Source organism: Saccopteryx bilineata, chromosome 3, assembly GCF_036850765.1.
Source record: "Saccopteryx bilineata isolate mSacBil1 chromosome 3, mSacBil1_pri_phased_curated, whole genome shotgun sequence".
Lineage (NCBI taxonomy): Eukaryota > Metazoa > Chordata > Mammalia > Chiroptera > Emballonuridae > Saccopteryx > Saccopteryx bilineata.
In genome coordinates, this window is record NC_089492.1 from 125,080,213 (window position 1) to 125,100,468 (window position 20,256).

Genomic DNA, 20,256 nt, shown 5'->3' on the forward strand with positions numbered 1-20,256 from the left:
GGCCAATATTTATTGAAAGTATAAAATGCCTGATAGTGGCTCACATTTCATTCTAAAATGCTTATTTTATTCACTCAGCAAATATTTATTGGGTAACTGTAATTGGCCAGATGCTGTTCTAGGAAGCGTGATTAGATTGATGAAGAGAGTCTGTAACAACCACTCTCCTTGGGAACCTCCTTTTGATGAACGATTTCATTCCACTCTGATTTTACCAGAAATAAAGGTCTGAGCTAGATGCTTATCTCTCCTTAGCATGTGATGGTTCATAATTGATTGCTAATCCCCCTTCTTCATACAAGAAGAGTAGGACGTCATGAAATGGGCTGCAGTTGAGGCAGCTGTTGGCAACAGGGAGCTGTGAAATGGATTCTTGTGTCAGGGTGCACAGTAAATATTTGAAACCCCACAAGTTCTCAAGTTTGCTAATTTAGAGGTTTTCCTCTATATTTTAAACACTACCCTGTGCATAAGAAACGTCCAATAAACTTTTCTGATTGATTAGTTAAAGAAACAAAAAGGACAAGCTTCTTTGTTAAAAAGAACCCATGCTATCAATCTTTTATTTGAACGTTATTTTCTCTCCATATAATGTACACACACATGTGCGTGCATACACACACAAGCATACACTTCCTCTCTTCATTCCTTCCAATTAACTTTTCTGAGACAGACACTGGAGCGTCCTCAAAACACTAAAATGAATAAGACGTGGTCCTTACCCTCAAGAACCTCTATAACTCCAGTACCTTATAACCTGCAGACATGCAATAAGAGCATAATGATGTTTATTTTTTGAAGCCATGGGGGTCTTCAGCTCACTTTTGTAGTGAACTACATTTTTCTGAGAAAGCTGAGATCAGAAACTCAAATACTTCTTTAGAAAGGACCTCTTGCTTTTGAATGATGCTTTATAGCTTTACACAGCCCCTTGCAGAACACGTGAGGCTGTGTGAGTGTGCAGCATACCAGGGTCTTGGCAGAGAGACTGAGCAGGAATGAAAGCCAGCTGGTGCTCCTCTTGTCAGGCTGATGCCCTGGTGTGTGGTTGCCTCCATCGCTCCAAGACAGAGGAAACTGTTTCTCCATCCAAAGGGTCCACCTTTCCCCATGGGCATGAGATGGGAAGAACTGGCCCTGGGCGTTTGCTTGGCACAGATCAACAGCATCTCTCTTTTTGTTCCTCTTCCAGACAGCAGCCCCCTGCTCCATCCCCAAACTATTGGGGATAATGGGTTTTCTTGCTGTACTTTCTTCCATACTTAGACGTAGTACAAGCTCTCTTTAAAGTCCCAAGGGAATAGTAACCTTTTTCTGCGTGATATCTAAATTTATCTCCATAGCTTCAAAAATTCTTCCTTCAATGCTACTGCCCTCTGCACTTGTCCCTTTCTTTGGTTTCTGAACATCTACTGTGTTACTTTCCAGATCTGAGATTTTTATGTCACTCATATTTCCTGGGTTTTTTTTTTACATCTTTTCACCCCCCCCCCCACACACACACCTTGCTTAATCTATAGGCCTTGCCTGTCAAAACCAGAGCTCTGGGGAAGTCTAAAGCTCTCCACTTGCCCTCACATTTCCTCATGCCCCAAACTGGACTCCCTACCTGTTCATACCCACCTTGTTCTCTAACTTCCTTTTCTGCTTCCATGAACATGTCACCCGGATCTGTGATCTACTTGGGGGTGGGCTTGTTAATCTTATATTCCATAACCCGACCATAACCCGACATGGTTCCTGACCCATGCCCAATGCTTAGCCAATGTGTGCCAAGTGAACGGATAGAAAAGGCTACCTTACCTGAGTGGCTCAAACCCCAAATCTCACAAAAGTCTTTGCCTCCCAATCATCCTTGTTCAGCCAGCTGCTGAAGTCTGGTGGTCCGCCTCACAACTGCTTCCTCTATTCCTTCCTTGTCCACTGCCACCAGCCGAATCCAGTTCTCTGGATTTGTACCTGGAATATTGTACAATGTTCAGCTAGTCTTCCTGTTTTTCTCTTCTCCCTCTCTCCCTTCTTCATCCTGTTCCTCTTTCATCTCTGTTTTCTTTTCTCTCATTTGACATAAAATCAATTTTATACTATAATAATAATGCTAATAATAATAGCTTTCATTTATAATGGCTGTTTTAAGAAGCAGACATTTGCTGGAGCCTGTCCAGTTATCATTAATAATCCTTACAGATTAGCCACCCCTTAAGGTATGTATTATTATCACAATTTTACAGAAGAGGAAATGAACCCTCAGAGATAGAACATGACTCACCCAGGGCTGTGTATGTCAAAGCCTGAGCTCTATTTTACTTTGCCTTTTCTGTCAAGAACTGTGTTAGGTGTTAGAGATACAAGGCTGAGAAAGGCCAGAGCATCAAGGCAGATCCTCTGTCTTTTTTTTAAGTTTAGAGGAGAGGATACAGACTTCCACATGCGTCCCAACTGGGATCCATCTGGCAACCCCTATCTGGGGCCAATGCTTGAGTACCAAGCTATTTTTAGCACCTAAGGCTGACATGGTTGAACCAACTGAGCTATCCTCAGTGCCCAGAGCCATGCTTGAACCAATTGAGCCACTGGCTGCAGGAGGGGAAAAGGGAGAGAAAGGGAGAGGGAGTGAGAGAGAAGCAGATGGACATTTTTCCTGTGTTCTAACCAGGAATCAAACCTGGGTTGTCTATACGCCAGGCCAATGCTCTATCCACTGAGTCACCAGCCAGTGGCTCTTCTTAGAGTGTAGTGAAGAAAGAAGACAGAAAAAGAACCAGGCAGGAAGACAAGTGTTTTGATGTACATATGATACCAGTTAAGAAGGAACAGAGCCCAGGGAGTAACCAATTCTGGCTGGGTTGAGAAGGCTTTTTACAGGACATGTGGCCTGATGTAAGTCTTGAAGGATGAATGAGAGCTTTCCAAGAAGTTGAATTAGGGGCAGATGGGCATGGATGGGGAGAGTATTTCAGCAAAGGGAACAGTATATTGTCATGGATTAGTGCAGGATGGGTACGGAGGAAGAGCATTAAAAAAATCACAATGGACTCTGAATCCCATGTTCGGTTGTTCAACCTTCATCTTTTAGGACAAAGATGTTGGAAAGTCATGAGAGGCTTTTGGGCAGGAGAATAACATGAGCAGATTTATGTTTTAGAAAGACTGTGGCATAAACCATGTTATCAATGGACTAGAGGTGGGTCTGGTAGGAAGGAGACAGACAGGTTAGAGAACTATTATAGAAACCCAGGGAGAGAAGGGAAAGACCAAAGAAGCCAGGTCAGCGTAGTAAGGAAGGCTGGATCAGAAAAAAGAGTTTCTGACTGTGATGTCTCTAGGAATGGGGTAGCCCTCTAGTTTGGTTGGTTATCGGAAAGAGGTCAGTCACAGAACATCATAGAGACCAGTGGAGGTAAAGCAGGCACATTTGTTGGTGCAAGGTAGGGGAATGATGGGAGGTGAGGAGGGGAGACGTGGTGAGTTCCACCAGCAACACTGTGACCTCGAGATTCCTGTGGGGGTATCTGCAGGCAGTTGGACAGATGGGTCTACAGCTCAGGAGAGGAGTCTGGGATGACACCATATAAATTCTTCTCCCTTTTCCAATTTATTTAAACATGGTTCCTAGACTAATGCATTGTTCATATCAACCTATTGAGAAAATACCTTTAGTAGTTCCTCCAGGTTTGAATGAACTATTTCTATCTCACCTGCAATTTCAGAGCCACCTAAGGTAGAATCTAAATATACACAAAATTGAGAACAGAAAGAAGAAATATCTCAAAAGTAGACCTTAGACGATTTTGAGATTGATTATTTTGGGGGGAGAGGTTAGAGGTCAGAAGATGGGAAGATACAGAAAGGAAGTGATGACGCTTTCTCTGATGACCTCTCTGTCTACACTTTCTTCTTTAATTTTCTCTTCCTCCAACTTGAAGCAAAGAACAGCTGACTTCTGCAGGAACAGCATTCCTGGGAGTATGCACCTCTTCCATTTCTCTTCCTTCCTCTCTGGTGCTCTCACTCACTGCACACTAAGACTCAGCATGTGCAATACAAGTATGTAACTTGTCTATGTTTCATCCTGGGCCTCCCATGCTAAGGTATATAAAATGGCACCTTATTATCAGTTGGAGCAAGGTTGAACTTCTCACTCTGCTACATGAAGCCACTTTTTCTCTGAGCACTCCAGCTTGATTTCTCTATTTGATGAAATACTGCCCAACCTTACAGTCTATTTTGTCCCATGTTTAGTAATGATAGCATTCAGATTCTGGGAAGTGCTGAGCAATAGAACTTCCTGTGATGTCTTCATCTGTGTTGTCTACCACTCTAGCCATGAGCCACGTGGGGCTACTGAGACCTTGACATGTGACTGCTGTAACTGAGGAACTGAATTTAATTTATTTTAATTCATTTTTATGTACATTGCCACTCACAATAGCAACTACTGCATTGGACAGTACAATGTAAAGGGCTGTTCTTCCTCTCCCTACTAGAGTAAGGGTGACTTTATGAGGCCCTGTTTCCCCTTCCTCAGAGTGTTCTGTAAATGCTTACAACTACCTCTTGACTGGTCTGCTTGCAGCCCCCTCTCTAGCCCACAGCCTGGTTCCAAAATCCTTCTTGAAGGGGTCGGAACGTGCATTCAGCGTGCAATGACTGGATCACAGTGAAGTTTATCATAGTTATTATTTTCATTATGAGAAATAGCTCTATTAATAGTAACAGATTTCTTTGTTTACTTTATCCGGGAACAAATCACACCCACAAATAGCGACTGTTCAAAGGAACTAATAAGGAAAGTTAGTCAAAACCAAGTCAAGCTCAAGGTTCAGCAGGCTTCCTTCCTTGATATTCAATCATCTCATGATGAGCAACGCTGAGCACGGAGGTGGGAGATGGCCCCGACATAGGACAGAAAGTTCCCCTGCTTAGTCACTGGCTCATTGCAGCCCCAGCTGTCATCTCCCCCGTGTTCTGGTCTAATTTCAGCAGTGTGGAGGTTGTTCTGAGCCACCCATACTCTAACGTGTAACATATGACCCAGTGACCACAATCATGCCACCTACACTGAGAATCATCACAGACACTCAAGAAACACTGGGTGGGTTTGTGGGTGAGCGGCATCATATCTGGAATATAAAAGGTGGTTGGTCAAGGCCTTGACAATATGCAGGCAGACAAGGTGGCTAGGTCTAAGAACATTCGATCCCATACCTACTCCTGTGTTTGCCAGGCCGTTCTGCAATGCACAGATGTTTTTGGAAGGAGGTTTTGTTTTTTTGTGTTTGCTTTTGCCTCAAAAGAGCATAAAACATTTCTCAGTGCTAACCATAGCATAATATCGCAGGAACTCAGTACTTCTGTGCTGAGTTAATTCTCTTTAATCTATAGTGTCCTTTTGGCTCCTGCTCTCCCCATCCCTCTTCTTCAATACTGCTGGAGACCTTTAGTTCCTCCTATTTCCTGAAGTGGGTATAATAGATTTCTGTGGGTCTCTGGACATAGCCCATGAAGCCTGAGTCCTCCTAATCACCAGGTAACACCTGTCTGTTTTCTTCTTCTGTGTGAGTCCATATGGTGATGTGACCACCCAGAAGCCAAATAAAGACTCTACATTATGCCTTTGCTAGGAGGGAAGTCTTCCCTCCCAAGTTGAATGTTGCTTCAGCTTCATGGTTATAAAAGTCACACTGGCCCTGGCCGGTTGGCTCAGTGGTAGAGCATCGGCCTGGCGTGCAGAGGTCCCGGGTTCGATTCCCGGCCAGGGCACACAGGAGAAGCGCCCATCTGCTTCTCCACCCCTCCTCCTCTCCTTCTTCTCTGTCTCTCTCTTCCCCTCCCGCAGCCGAGGCTCCATTGGAGCAAAGATGGCCCCTTGGCCTCTGCCGCAGGCGCTAGAGTGGCTCTGGTCACGACAGAGCGATGCCCCGGAGGGGCAGAGCATTGCCCCCTGGTGGGCAGAGTGTCGCCCCCTGGTGGGCGTGCCGGGTGGATCCCCATCGGGCGCATGCGGGAGTCTGTCTGACTGTCTCTCCCCGTTCCTAGCTTCAGAAAAATACAAAAAAAAAAAAGTCACACTGGGCTGGGCCACACAGAGGCTAGTAAGGTGGGAGGAATCCTCCAGCATCTGCCACAATGCCTCACTCTTCTGCTTTTTGTGTGTGTGTTCCACTTTTCATCTCTTCCTATTATCTGCCCTTTTTCTGGCACAGGTGTGAGTCTTGGCAAGTTACAGTCTCTGACCTAGAGAGACATAGCTGTATACAGTTCTTCACGTCCCCTTTCCTCATTGTATTCCTGCTGAAATCCTCGTTTCCTTCAGATCATTTTCATGGCCTTAGAGTGAGTGATCAGCCCCATGTCTATTTGCTGGGTTACAGATGGATGATCTGGAAACTAGCAGTTAAATAAGGAGAAGGTCTGACAAAAAATTTAACTAGGGTTTCAGGACACACACATGTAAAGCAAACCCTTTGTAATCATGCTGCCAAAAAGTCACCAAAATGTCAAACTACTTTTTACTACAGTGGAGTATATGCACTCTTATAATGATGTCTGTCCAACAGGAGGCTGTTGAATCAAGTATGTCTTGTCCCTTGTGTACAACATAGAATGACCTCTCTGGTCCCTGGTAGGAAGTAAGGGATGACTGCAAGCTGGCACTGGGGAGTAAAGGTATGTGACAAGAACACAGACCCCTTGTGAAGGTCAAGGGAGCCGTAGGTCAGAGTCCTCATCAGATATCAATACAGGGTTGAAAGGCGACATGGGTAAATAGGGTGCTAACTCTGGATACAGTTAGTGCCCTTGGAAGAAGCACTCTGTAATGCCATACAAAATCGTGGCATTTGAAGGTAAGCCATGAACATAAACAAAGGTTGAAAACCACAGGCCTAGAATGAGACAGAAAGAAAAGAATCAGAAGCAATGAGAAAAGTTGTCAATTCAATGCATTAGAGATAGGGATGAAGGAAGAGAGAGAGCTTGATGACGGGGCGACATTTTAAAATAATAAGGGAAGTTCAGGGAGCTCTCAAAGCTGATCTTCACCTCATAGTAGGCAGTCAAATCATCTGTTGATAAAAATGAGTGACATTCTCTACCTTGGACCAGGTACTGTGCTAAGTGGTCTATACTTGTAAGCTTGTTTAATCTCCGCAACAATTTCGTGGAGTAGGGACTGTTATTATCCTAGTTTAACCAGTGAGGAAACTGAGGCACAGAGAAGTTGCATAATGGATGAATGGGACAAGAAAGGAAGAATTGGTATTCAAGCAGGTGAAAGGCAATGTGAGGAGAGTGGAGCTGGCCCGGTTCAGTTGTGGGTGCTCAGGGAACCCACACAAGCTAATAACGGCCTTATAAGATGGAGACTTCCTCCTGTGAGGAGAGGAGTGCAGATGCTGCAGACCGGCCAGAGTGGAGCACAGTGCTAGATTGGGGACACAAGGAGCTCCAGCGTGGCTTCAAGAGCACTGCTGAACTGTCTGGGAAGGAAGGACGGTGAGGTGCAGAGGACATGTCGAAATGGGACCACAGGCAGGGTGATCCATGGCTGTGGAGGAAAGAAAAGGAGAAGGTTGTTTTGAGGGTTGTTCTGAAGAGGAGTGACTGTGGAGACAGGCTGTGGACACCTGGCTCTGATCCAATGACAGGTGGAGCTCTTGTATTAAAATAAAAGCCAACAACACCATGCAGTGGGTTGAAGGGTCTGGATTCAAATTCTGCTTCTGTGTTCTGCTGGCAGATCCGTTTTCCTTTCAAACGCTTGTGTGCTGCCAGCCACACTGGAGGGACAACCTGACTGAAGAGGTAGTGGGCGGCTGCAGGGGGGCCCCTGGTCCAGCAGAAAGGACTAGAAGCCCTCTCAGTGGGTAGGGGACAGAAGGGCACTCAGGGACACTCTGCAGGATAATTTAGGAGGTGCCAGCTTCCTGCATGCCACCTCCACGCCCAGGGGCCGGGGCTGGGGGTGGGCTGGGAAGGATCTATTCGCCAGGGAGGCCAGAGCAAGCCCCTGGCTCCGCTCGCTCGGGGAAGAATGCCCGGCAGCTTCCGGTGCCTGTGCGGCTGCGTGGGACTCGCCCTGAACCCTCCGAGCGAGGCCTTATTTTCTCCTCGCTTGTCAGATACTGACTCCCACGCAGAAAAAAGGAAGCACCTTTTGTCAGATGCTGTGGCCACTTCCTCTTAGAAGTCTCCAGCCAATCTTTCGCTTTGCAGTATGAGGGGGCCGACCTCGGCTGCCGGACTGCCTGTGCTGGGCTGGCTGTCGCCTCCTCCCGGTCCCGCCCGGACCCTGGGGAGCGGGCAGCTCTCCCGGCCACGCGGGGCTTTCTCTGCCACCCACCGGCCTGGACCCTTCGGCTGGGCCTGGCTGGGACCCCGCCCACTTCTCGGCCCCTCGAGGGCTCCTCTCCGCCTCTGCACCCACTCTGCACACTGCTGAGTGTCCCTCGGTCAGTCTGCTTGTCTGTTCCTCTCCATAGCTCGGTCGAGGAGCGTGATGACCGGCGAGCCGATGGCGGCCTTCCACCTGGCGTCCACCCCTAACCCGCTGGAAAGGCCTATCAAGATGGGCTGGCTGAAGAAGCAGAGGTCCATCGTGAAAAACTGGCAGCAGAGGTACTTCGTGCTGAGAGCACAGCAGCTCTACTACTACAAGGACGAAGAGGACACGAAGCCCCAGGTACCAGCCCGGCTGTCTGTCCCCATCCCCAGGGCTCTATCTCCAGGCACCCGGAGGCGGGTGTGCAGCCCATCTAAATCACTATAAATGCACTGGGGCCTTCTTACTGGGACTGGACACATTTATTTGAGAGGAGGTACTCTCTGCTTTTCACCATTTTCTAGATACACAACCCAAGTTGCAAAAATGATGGGGTGACCGTCCTCCAGGAAGCCCCAAGATGAGCACTGTGAAACTTCCTAAACTCAGCTCTGAGTCAAGGCTGACAAAGAGGTCTTGATGGTAATGCCGAGTACCAGGGCTCAGAGAGGATTTGGGTTCAGGGAAATTGATTTGGGGCTTTTATTTATTTGTTTGTTCAGTTGATACTTATTAAGCATTTATTATGTGCCTGATACTGTTCTTTTTTTTTTTTAAGATTTTATTTATTCATTATAGAGAGGGGAGAGAGAGAGAGAGAGAGAAGGGGGGAGGAGCAGAAAGCATCAACTCCCATATGTGCCTTGACCAGGCAAGCCCAGGGTTTTGAACCGGCAACCTCAGCGTTTCCAGGTTGACACTTTATCCACTGCGCCACCACAGGTCAGGTGCCTGATACTGTTCTTAAATAAACCAGTCAGTACTATAGATAAAAATCCCTGCTACTATATGTAGAACTTAGAATATGAGGGGAAAGGCAGAAAATAAACGTTAATAAGTAACATTTTTGTACTTTGTTAGAAAATCACGAGTTCTATGAAGAAAAAACAGAATGGGTTAAAGGGAGGTCAAACGTTTGGAGGAGGCGTTATAATTTTAAGAAGCTGGTCAGAATGATCGTATGAAGAGGGTGACATTTGAGCAAAGACTAAGGAGAAGCAAGTAGGCAGATCTCTGAGGAAAGAGCACTTGAGGCAGAGGTGGAGTGTGTGACGTGTGAGGAACAGTGAGGAGGGCAGTGTGGGACCTGCAGAGCTACTAGGACGCAGAGAATCAGAGCAGATGAAGTCAGAGAGGTGGAGGGGGTGATGGGTTGGGGCACATCGTATGCCCAAGTAAAGACTTGGGTGTTTACACTGAGGGAGATGGGGAGAAAGGGACATTCTTTGACTTACGTTGTAAAAAGATGGCTCTAGATACAGTGTTCAAAAATTGATTCAGGGCCGGAAGGAGGAGGCACAAGGTGAGAGGTTATAATGTCTAGAATCTCAGCGGGAGCTGTGGGCTAGGGGAAAATGATCAGATTCCTGATATACTTTGAAAGTATACCAAACAGAATTTCCAGATGGAGTGAATGGGGCTAGAGAGGGCTTTGATCCTAAATCTTGGGCTTAGATCTTTTCTCCCCACATTACTGATTGCTCATGGCCATCATGGTGCATGAGTGAGAAAGGAGGTGCTATTAACAACCACCCTGGGACCCCAGGTATAAACTTCATCTCTGGGGGCAACCAGGACAACTGATCACCCTATCTAGAGCTCACATCTCTGGGCTTGGCCAGAAAGAACTCATTAGGGAAGACAGACTCTAGAACCTTCTAGAACCAGAACAAAAATCCCAAGAAGGGTAAGTATATTAGAGGTACATGGTAAGGTATGCAAAGAAAGGAGATAGGCATTTTGGTAGTGGACAGTTCTCTTTAAGGATAGACTAAAGGATCTGTGGTGCGTTAGCAGCACTAGTTAAGAAGACCTTCCACTGAGGTGGTGAGTATCCTAGCAGAGGATGCAGAAGGGCCAGAGACCCACCACAGACTGGGTTCTTGCTCATTGTCCTCCTGTGCGTGGTGACCAGGCTTCCTTCACTTTATGAATAATCCAATACTTATCAGAGCCAAGTAACACAGGCTAAGATGTTGGATGGTGGCGACTGGTGCGTTGATCGCTGATGCCGGAAGTTTTCCCGTCACCAGAGAGTGAGGGAGATGGCAACGTGTGTGGGCCTAACAGAACCAGCGGAAAGGACAGCTCAGTGGAATTTACTTCTGTGAGGTGTGAGGGGTGAGAGGTATGTTATCTCTAAGCTTGTGTTCTTTTCCTGGCTCTACCACCATCTGACCATGTAATTATTTAATTTTTTTTGAAACTCCCCCTTTTTTTTTTTCCTTTGGTAAAATGAGACAATCATACCTGGCCTGCGTTTGTCACAGGATCAAAAGCTACAAAGCATAAGTAAGCAAATACTGTTGTGTAAAAGTAGAAACTGGTGTCAAAGGTGAAATAAATTATTAAAGGTTCTGGCTTCTCTCCCATACTTCTGGAAAAGAGGACCCAAAATCCTTTCAGGATTACACTAGCCTGGGGTAATTAGGTAAAGCTGCTTCTAGGATGACAAGTATGGTTTATTTTGTAGGAAATCTCTCTTTTTTTTAGAGCTTTATTTATTTTAAAATCAATTTTAATGGGGTGACATTGATAAATCAGGGTACATATGTTCAGAGAAAACATCTTTAGGTTATTTTGACATTTGATTATGCTGCATTCCCAGCACCCAAAGTCCAATTGTCTTCCGTCACCTTCTAACTGGTTTTCTTTGTGCCTCTCCCCTCCCCCAACTCCCTCTCTCTCCTCCCCCCCACCCTGTAACCCCCACACTCTTGTCCATGTCTCTGAGTTTCATTTTTATGTCCCACCTATGGGTGGAATCATATAGTTTGTAGTTTTTCTGATTTACTTATTTTGCTCAGTATAATGTTATCAAGGTTCATCCATGTTGTTGTAAATGATGCGATGTCATCATTTCTTATGGCTGAGTAGTATTCCATAGTATATATGTACCAAAGCTTTTTAATCCACTCGTCCACTGATGGACACTTGGGTTGTTTCCAGATCTTCACTATTGTGAACAATGCTGCCATAAACATGAGGGTACATTTCTCCTTTTGAAACAGTGCTATGATGTTCTTGGGGTATATTCCTAAAAGTGGGATAGCTGGGTCAAAAGGCAGTTTGATTTTTAATTTTTTGAGGAATCTCCATACTGTTTTCCACAGTGGCTGCACCAGTCTGCATTCCCACCAGCAGTGCAGGAGGGTTCCCTTTTCTCCACATCCTCGCCAGCACTTATTCTGTGTTGTTTTGTTGATGAGCGCCATTCTGACTGGTGTGAGATGATATCTCATTGTGGTTTTAATTTGCATTTCTCTAATGATTAGTGATGTTGAGCATTTTTTCATATGCCTATTGGCCATCTGTATGTCCTCTTTGGAGAAGTGTCTATTCATTTCTTTCGCCCATTTTTTTTTTTTTTTTTTTTTTTTTTCTGAAGCTGGAAACAGGGAGAGACAGTCAGACAGACTCCCGCATGCGCCCGACCGGGATCCACCCGGCACGCCCACCAGGGGCGACGCTCTGCCCACCAGGGGGCGATGCTCTGCCCATCCTGGGCGTCGCCATGTTGCGACCAGAGCCACTCTAGCGCCTGAGGCAGAGGCCACAGAGCCATCCCCAGCGCCCGGGCCATCTTTGCTCCAATGGAGCCTTGGCTGTGGGAGGGGAAGAGAGAGACAGAGAGGAAGGCGCGGCGGAGGGGTGGAGAAGCAAATGGGCGCTTCTCCTGTGTACCCTGGCCGGGAATCGAACCTGGGTCCTCCGCACGCTAGGCCGACGCTCTACCGCTGAGCCAACCGGCCAGGGCCTTCTTTCGCCCATTTTTTGATTGGAATGTTTGTCTTCCTGGTATTAAGTTTTACAAGTTCTTTATAAATTTTGGTTATTAACCCCTTATCAGACGTATTGTCAAATATGTTCTCCCATTGTGTAGTTTGTCTTTTTATTCTGTTCTTATTGTCTTTAGCTGTGCAAAAGCTTTTTAGTTTGATATAGTCCCATTTGTTTATCCTGTCTTTTATTTCACTTGCCTGTGGAGATAAATCGGCAAATATTTTGCTGCGAGAGATGTCAGAGAACTTACTGCCTATGTTTTTTTCTAAGATGCTTATGGTTTTATGGCTTACATTTAAGTCTTTTATCCATTTTGAATTTCTTTTTGTGAGTAGTGTAAGTTGGTGGTCTAGTTTCATTTTTTTGCAGGTAGCTTTCCAATTTTCCCAACACCATGTGTTGAATAGGCTGTCTTTACTCCAATGTATGCTCTTACCTTCTTTGTCAAATATCAGTTGTCCATAAAAGTGTGGGTTTATTTCTGGGTTCTCAGTTCTGTTCCATTGAACTATATGCTTGTTCTTATGCCAGTACCATGCTGTTTTGAGTACAATGGCCTTGTAGTATAACTTGATATCCGGAAGTGGGATACCTCCCACTTTATTCTTCCTTTTCAAGATTACTGAGACTATTCATGTTCTCTTTTGGTTCCATATAAATTTTTGGAATATGTGTTCTATATCTTTGAAGTAAGTCATTGGTATTTTAATCGGTATTGCATTGAATTTATAAATTGCTTTGGGTAATATAGACATTTTAATGATGTTTATTCTTCCTAACTATGAGCACAGTATTTGCTTCCACTTGTTTTTATCTTCCCTGATTTCTTTTATCAATGTTTTATAATTTTCCAAGCACAAGTCTTTAATCTCCCTGGTTATATTTATTCCTAGGTACTTTACTTTTTTGGTTGCAATGGGGAAAGGGATTGCTTCCTTAATTTCTCTGACAGTTCATTATTAGTGCATAAAAATGCCTCTGATTTCTGAGTATTAATTTTATATCCTGCCACCTTGCTGAATTCATTTATCAGGTCCAGTAGTTTTTTGACTGAGACTTTAGGGTTTTCTATATACAATATCATATCATCTGCAAATAATGATAGTTTTACTTCTTCTTTTCCAATTTGGATGCCTTTTATTTATTTTTCTTGTCTGATTGCTGTGGCTAGGACTTCCAGAACTATGTTGAACAAGAGTGGTGAAAGGGGGCACCCCTGCCTTTTTCCTGTCTTAAGGGGATTGTTTTTAATTTTTGCCCATTGAGTATGATGTTGGCTGTGGGTTTGTCATAGATGGCCTTTATCATGTTGAGGTATATTCCCTGTATTCCCATTTTGCTGAGAGTTTTGATCATGAATGGGTGCTGGATTTTATCAAATGCTTTTTCTGCATCTATTGAAATTATCATGTGGTTTTTCTCCTTCCTTTTGTTTATGTGATGAATCACATTGATTGATTTGCAAATATTGTACCAGCCTTGCCTCCCAAGAATAAATCCCACTTGATCATGGTGTATGATTTTTTCCATATATTGCTGGATCTGGTTTGCTAATATTTTGTTGAGGGTTTTTGCATCTAAATTCATCGGGGATATTGGCCTATAATTTTCTTTCTTTGAAATCTCTTAATATAATATAATACATTGGATCAATAGGTTGAGATAAAAAAATCAAATGAGAAAAAAACACATAAACCCTAAATTGATGGCTGAAAAAACGTGTTGGGTAAAATCAAATACTTATTTCAGATATAAAAAGTTTTTAGAAACATTTTTAGGAATAAAATGAATTTCTTAGAAAGAATAGTTTACTTTATGTGGATGTGTGTATTTTGATTATAAAAGAGAGCCTGAGCTGTGGTGGCGCAGTGGGATAAAGTGTCGACCTAGAACGCTGAGGTCGCCGGTTTGAAACCTTGGGCTTGCCTGGTCAAGGCACATATGGGAGTTGATGTTTCCTGCTCCTCCCCTTCTCCCTCCCTCTCTCTCTCTCTCTCTCTCTCTCTAAAAATCAATAAATAAAATATTAAAAAAAGTTTAAAAAAATAAAAATAATAAAAGATATATGTGTACATGGTAGGAAATTTGTAAGATGTGCTTTTCAGCACAAAGTAGGAAATAAATTTATCCCATAAGCAAAAGTAGCCAGCCAAGTTCTCACTTCTATCAGTTCTTTTCTATATATGTGAAAACTTGTCTATTCTAAATGCAAAATTGGTATAATATTTCTTAATTAAAAAATTAATATCTTGAATATTGTCCATTATATTGATATATTCTTCTACAATGTAATTCCTAATAGTTGTAAAATAATCTATTGTACAGACATTTTAGAATTCATTTAATTAATTTCTTACTGGAAATTAGTTAAGAAGTTGGACTGATGTTTCTCTATTATTATTACAAACAAGAATTAAAAGGATATCCTTATAGACTTTTCATATATCCATAATTCTTTCATTAAGATAAAGAAAAATCTATTCAAAATAGAATACTTTTATTATTTAGCACTTAACATTGCTATCATTTGACGTTGTTTGGGGATTCACAGACTTTGCAGATATCTAAAATGAAGTGAAAGTTACAGACATGAGCTAAATTCTTAGGAAAAAGTAAAGGCATAATTCTACACTATGTTTCACACTATTCATGATTCTGGATGGATTAAAGACAGATTAAAAAAGCACATAAAAACAAATTCAATCTCAGTAATAATTAAAAACGTGCAATGTAAGCTAATGAGATACCACTGTCCTTTTGTCTAATTGGCAAAGATTTCCTAGACATTTCCATGTAATAGGGACCAGGAATTCTCAGGCACAGCTGGTGGAAATGAAAATCCAGACAATATATCCGGAGGGTAATATGGCTTTTAAAATGCAAACACTTTGACCCTGCATTTCTAGGTTTAGAAACTTAACCTAAGTGGATGATTAACATTGATGTAGATAATTAAATTCACCTGTACAGGTTTTCACCACAATGTTGTTTATAATAGTAATGTGAAAATAATGTCTAGTGGTAGAGGCTAAATTATATCAGGAACTTGTATATAAACACAAATAGAACACAATTCAGCCATTGCTGCCCTAAGTCAATACTTGTTGAAATGGGAAGAGATGTCCATAATATAACTGGTATAACTGGTTTTTTTTAAAGCAGTTTACAACAAAAAATGGTGTGTGTACTAACCTCATTCTTGAGGGCAAAAAATCATGAATGTGTATTTATGGAAAAAGGCTTGGAAAGAAATTCACATAAGTATTAATTGTAGTTATCTCTCAGTACTGGAGCTAAACATAACTCTTAATTTTCTCTTTTTTGTTTACTTTCTAATTTTCCTATGACACAAATATAAATTCATTGTTAATTTAAAAAAGAACACACAGATCCCTAAAATATCCAAAAAGAAGACACTCCCCAAATCTAAGAGCAGTCAGATGAAAAAACCTTTGAATGTACTGATGATGTGTATGTAAATTGGAGCGACCTTTATAGAAAGCAATTTGGCCAGATTTCCATAAAATATCATACCTAATCATTATGGTTTCAAGAACCTATCCAAAAGAATATATGCAGTGCTATTTATAGTGAGAGACATTGGACCTAATGTCCAACAAAGAAGAATGATTACATAAATTATGAAAGGCTCACGATGGGCTCTTGTGTATACACTTTTGGGAACCTTTAGGCTTGATAGAAGGCAGAGTGTGCATTTTTTTCTCTGAGTTCTCAGAAAACTCTGACTAGCTCTCACAGCATAGTGCTCTGTAATTCTATGACCTAGCTTTATATATAATAACTCAGTCCGAAAGGTTCCTTGTTAGGGAGGTTGTTTAAAACAGAATCTTAGCAATTTGCCCTCAAGTCTCTACTACAATGATGGTGTTAGATAATCCTGCCTAATTGTCCAATGGTCTCCTCCTGCTTTCTGTGAACTTAACCACATGATTGTCTATCAGTGGTGTGCTGGTAAATGTTCTGGTGGGAGAGCTGATATGGATGTAGCATTTGCCAATTTCTGTGTTAAGACTCCCACTGTGGCTGATTCAAGGTACTAATGTGATGTCACTGAATGCAGAGTTGAGAAAAAATGTGCCATAGCACACTGTTATATAGAATTTCTACCACTCAGATTAGATGTGATTCATCACATGAACAAAAATCACAGTTAAATATACACTGCTCACAAAAATTAGGGGATATTTCAAAATGATATGAAGCTATAAGAAAAAAGAAGCATTTGCTTTTTTATATTAAACAAGAACATCAGAAGAGCAAACAAGTCAAAGAAAGTTGTTCCATTATGCAGATGCAATGCAAATCCAACTTTTACCTTATTGGTGAAGATGCACTACACAAAAGGCTGAACGTACTGGAGTATCTGCACATTCCCAGATTCACCTAATTTTTGTGAGCAGTGTAGTAAATAATTTGGAAGTGATGAATTCTTAGCATTAGTATCTTTATTTTTAATATTAAATATTTCATTGTAAGTTTAAATAATTTAACTTTTAATAATGACTGTGTTTAACTCAGGCCCTTCCTTTTCTGGGACAAAACCTCCTTCTCTATCACTGTTCCTACCCACCTCACCCCCATCCCACTCTCACTAATATCTTTTTTACGAGTTCCTATTCTTCCTCTCTCCCATTCAAGGCTGTCATGCTCAATACGAGGAAACGGTGTGCCATTTGTCATGTAGGCCTTGGTGTGATTTAGTTTAACGCTGACCATTACTTCTTCCGGCAAGTAAGTGGGACCTGTATATATAAAGCCTCACTTGCAATTCCGGAATCCCACTGAGCAAGGTTTAAATTATAGCTTTCCTGTCACCTAGTTTTGTGATCTTGAATCGGCTACCTAACCTCTCAGAGCCTTACTTCCTCATCTCTCTCTTCTGAAGATTAGATGTGATAATATATTCAGGGCATTTATCACAGAGCCTGTCACCTAATAATTGCTCAATAAATGGTATTTATATATTTTGTATTTTATTTTCACTACTTTGGGATGAAATGGTTTGGGGTATCATATAACAGTTTAGAGAAGCATTTGGGAGAGGCTGGTACCCCCTTTTTCTTTCTTCCCGTTGGGTAGTGCTCCCTACTATCTAAAAATAACATGGCCTTTTTTTTGGATGCCATACTCATGCAGAGTAGCCCAGCAGCACAAAGTCGGGGTCATTTTTTCTGAGGCCATTGATATTAAAAGACGGTGAGGATCATGTAGGTGGAGGTTATTTTTAAGTACTTAAATAAGAGAAATGTAAAAAAAAAATACAGAATTCCCCTTTAAAAACATTTTCCCCCCTTTTCTTCTTTTCCTTCCTTTTCCCTCTCTTCCTCCTCATCCTTCCTTATTTCCCTTCTCCTTTACTTTTTTTTTCCTTCTTTTCTTCTACTTTCTCATTGTCTTAGACATTTTTGCTTTCTAGACACTCAAGAAGCTTTTATTCTTTCAGGCTCCAGAGCTGATCTGAGAGAGCCTTAAGACTCTTACCTCCCCAGCTCCTTGGTTGCCAGTCCTCCTCACTCACAGTTGGTTTAGAATAAAGACACATGGGCCCGCTCAGCTCAGAATCCAACACACCACCTCCAACAGCCAGCGAGGTGTAAATTATGAGTAACTAACTCTGGAACATATTAACTATGTTTCTTCTTGCAGTCACTCAGACTGTAAAGTGTTGGTTTCCTCATCTGCAAAGTAGAAGTGGCAGATCTTGCCGTGCTCTTGATACGGAGCTGCTGTGGGGACATGATGAGATAGGCATGTGGCAATGTATTGTGAATGGTAAAGCATCGAGCATACACATGGAGGCAAGGGTTGGTAGTGATACCCCCTCAGCTCATTCTCCTGTCAAGACTTTGTCCTCTTCTCTCAAAGCACCTAGCTTGCTCTCAGATAGCTTAATCTGACTGAGGCTGCATAGCTGCAGGGCCTCATTCAAAGTCAGCTTTCTTTCTTTCTTTTTTTTTAAGTGAGAGGAGGGGAGATAGAGATGCAGACTCCTGCATGCACCCCAACCAAGACCCAACTGAGTACCTCCAACTGGGTCTGATGCTCTGCCCACCTGGGGCCACGCTGCAACTGATCTACTATATTTTTAGTGCCTGAGGCAGAGGCTTCACAGAGCCACCTCAGCACCTGCGGCCACCAACTTTGCTCCAACAGAGACATGGCTGCAGGAGGGAGAGAGTAAAAAGGGGGAGGGAGAAGGGAGGAGAAGCAGATTGTTGCTTCTCCTGTGTGCCTTGACCGGGAATTGAACCTAGGACTTCCACATGCTCGGCTGATGCTTTACCACTGAGCCAACAGGGCCCAAAGTCAGCTTTCCATGCACTTCTCCACCTCATTGCTGTCTTACCTGTTGTATAGCTCAATGTTAGTTAATAGGTGATAAAATTACTGCTCATCTTAAAGGCCTGCCTTTTGATCTTTCAGGGTTGTATGTATCTACCAGGAAGTAAAGTCAAGGAGATTGCCACAAACCCAGAAGAAGCAGGGAAGTTTGTCTTTGAAATCATTCCAGGTAAGCAACAAAAAGTGGGATGGAGGAGCATTATGTTGCCATTTTCTTCTGGATGCTAGAAGTCAAAGATTTGTCAGTGAGTCTGTCAACAACTAACCAACCAACCTAGTAAGAATGGGTAGTAATTCTGCATATCTTAGTCAATGAGCCTATACTAGCAAGTTCATTAGCGAACAAGTGAACTAAGTGGGTGTGCATTTTGCTCAACATTATGCACTTCATAAGCGTGGACTTGGAGCCAGGTATCCCACCAGGCACTGGGACACTGATCAGGAAAGTACATCATCCCTGCTCACTAAAACAAGTTCCATCTAGTAGGTGAGTGAGACATTAAAGTTAACAGTTAAACTATACATTGAACCACGTGAAATTGCTACTTTCGCAGGTGGAAAGTGGTCGATAGTCAACAGTGTCCTATGGTTCAATGTGACCTAATTAGCACATGTCAAGTGCCGTAACTCACTGACTGAACGTGTGAGCAGCACACTGCAGGGTGCTTTTCTCTACCAATAGTTACTTTCTCTTCCTGGAATGCATCTGGGGGAAGGAGGATTTGTCTTGATTGATCTGGAGGGGAGCTTGTTTGTGTTCTGTGACTGTCCTTCTGAGGCTGCTCCTCCCTGTCCCTTGCCCCTTGGCCAGCCCCAGTCCCGCTGGAAATCCAGGACTGCTCTCAGTTGTGCTACCAGGCTGGTGCCACCACACCGGCACAGCAGGGAGCCCCATGCCCCTGAGCACCCCTTCCCTTCACCTACCCCTTATGACTCACACAGGCAGCTGTGTGCATAGGAAGACTGGTGGAGAAGGCAGCATAGCAGGGAGGTTAGACATGCCCAGCTGGGGGCCATCCTACCCGGGTCCCAAACCTGGCCCTGACACTTACTATTTGTGAAACTGTGATCAAGTTATTTAATTTCTCCCCACCTCTGTTTCTTAATCTGTAAAACAGTAGTGAGGATTAAATAAAGAAATATATATATATATATATAAAACACTTGGGCCTGACCAGGAAGTGGCGCAGTGGATAGAGTGTTGGACTGGGACATGGAGGACCCAGGTACAAGACCCTAAGGTTGCCAGCTTGAGCCCGGGCTCACCAACTTGCACGTGGAGTCACTGGCTTGAGCGTGGGATCATAGACATGACCCCATGGTCGCTCGCTGGCTTGAACCCAAAGGTTTCTGGCTTGAAGCCCAAGGTCTCTGGTTTGAGCACAAGGTTGCTGGCTTGAGCAAGGGGTCACTCGCTCTGCTGTAGCCTCCCCCCCCCCGCCCCATCAAGGCCCATATGAGAAAGCAATCAGTGAACAACTAAGGTGCCATAATGAAGAACTGATACTTCTCATCTCTCTCCCTTCCTGTCTGTCTGTCCCTATCAGTCCCTCTCTCTGTTGCTGTCA

General features: G+C 43.3%; 1 protein-coding gene across 3 annotated transcripts in view; it reads left to right on the forward strand.

Annotated features, from left to right (window-relative positions):
• The window catches only part of ARHGAP25 (Rho GTPase activating protein 25), an 86,790-nt gene that overhangs the window by 30,890 nt on the left and 35,644 nt on the right, over window positions 1–20,256 (forward strand). For 2 of the 3 annotated variants that reach the window (XM_066267296.1, XM_066267295.1), the window contains exons 2-3: window positions 8,484–8,683; window positions 18,770–18,857. In XM_066267296.1, coding sequence (XP_066123393.1) covers window positions 8,484–8,683; window positions 18,770–18,857 — 288 coding nt within the window. The remainder of the gene's footprint in view (window positions 1–8,483; window positions 8,684–18,769; window positions 18,858–20,256) is intronic. The other variant, XM_066267297.1, reaches the window with a different exon arrangement.